This window comes from Perkinsus marinus (genome assembly GCF_000006405.1).
Source record: "Perkinsus marinus ATCC 50983 genomic scaffold scf_1104296953838, whole genome shotgun sequence".
In the NCBI taxonomy this organism is placed as follows: Eukaryota; Perkinsozoa; order Perkinsida; family Perkinsidae; genus Perkinsus; species Perkinsus marinus.
Window position 1 is genome coordinate 1 of NW_003208345.1, and position 1,156 is coordinate 1,156.

Genomic DNA, 1,156 nt, shown 5'->3' on the forward strand with positions numbered 1-1,156 from the left:
TGCCGATCTTTCCATATTACCAATAGCGGTCAGCTCATGTTGCATAGCGTCTTGCTCTGGTCGTTCAGATTCATCGATGAACGGATCCGACATGATAAATTGCGCCTTCTGCATCGCCTTCTCCAGGGTGGGAGGATTGGCATTCCGAACCTTACGTGCAAGTTCGATTGAATGTCCACGAAGACCACGAATGAATGCCATGAGAACCACCGGTTTGAGCTGCTGCTCCTGCATGTCTGGATAGGCTCGATGTGCCAGGCGTCTAATATCATTCTGGTAGGTCAGAAGGGTCTCATTGCCATAGTCTAGTACTCGCTGATGGAGCTGTTCACCACACTGTATCTGCGTAGCCACCGTCAACTTCTTAGTGAGATTATCGACAAGCTTCTCCAGAGTATCCTTCTCGTTGTCTGCTAGGTCGTCGAAGATAATCCAAGCGTCACCCTTGAGTAGAGGGGGCAGATGCCTAAGCTTGTCTTCTTCGTTCCATTTGTTTGCCTTTGCACAGGCCTTGTACTTACGAACCCACTGCTCGAAATCAAGTGAATTAGTAATTGGGACGTAGCTCTCGGGCAAGGCATAGTATAGATGATGCTCGTTGATGTTGTTGTCACCCATATTCATAACAAGGAGCTGCTACGCTGTACTATTACGTAACTCGACCAGAGGTAAATAATCCTCAGGAAAGGGTAAAGATGGAAAACGGATACAGCTAGAAAGGTCTGGGACGGGGACAAAGCTTTGTGTCTACTTGTGTGATATTGCACACCATTAGGGGCCACCGCGTTGGCATCCTTCGACATGTTCGCTAATTTCAGGGGACTCGGTGGAACTCTGAGATTGAGCTCTAGATTCACCACTTCGTCTTCTATCAGTTGAACCCTCTTCTCGATCAATTCGATCGTCCTCTGGATCACCTGTCTCCACCTATAATGAATGCATGGAAAAAATTTGGTGATACCAGTAATTGGTCCCCAACAGCCTCCATAGCCTTCGGTACTGTTTCCGTGGTGACACTACCGAGGTCAAAGGTTCGTTTTGGTGAAGCTGACAAGCTCAAGTCAGTCGAACGGATCATTTAGAGTAATACCCGCAGACTGCGGGCCGCAGTCTCTGCTATGGTGAATGTCATGGGCGCTGGGGATGTCGAGAAGCC

At 48.5% G+C, this 1,156-nt stretch overlaps 1 protein-coding gene across 1 annotated transcript; it reads right to left on the reverse strand.

Annotated features, from left to right (window-relative positions):
- Window positions 1-20: 20 nt before the first annotated feature.
- On the reverse strand, window positions 21-618 carry Pmar_PMAR004342 (hypothetical protein; the record flags this gene model as incomplete). The annotated part of the gene is made up of 1 exon (XM_002776215.1): window positions 21-618. A coding segment is annotated over one exon (598 nt), but the record flags the coding sequence as incomplete, so codon positions are not given.
- Window positions 619-1,156: the final 538 nt, after the last annotated feature.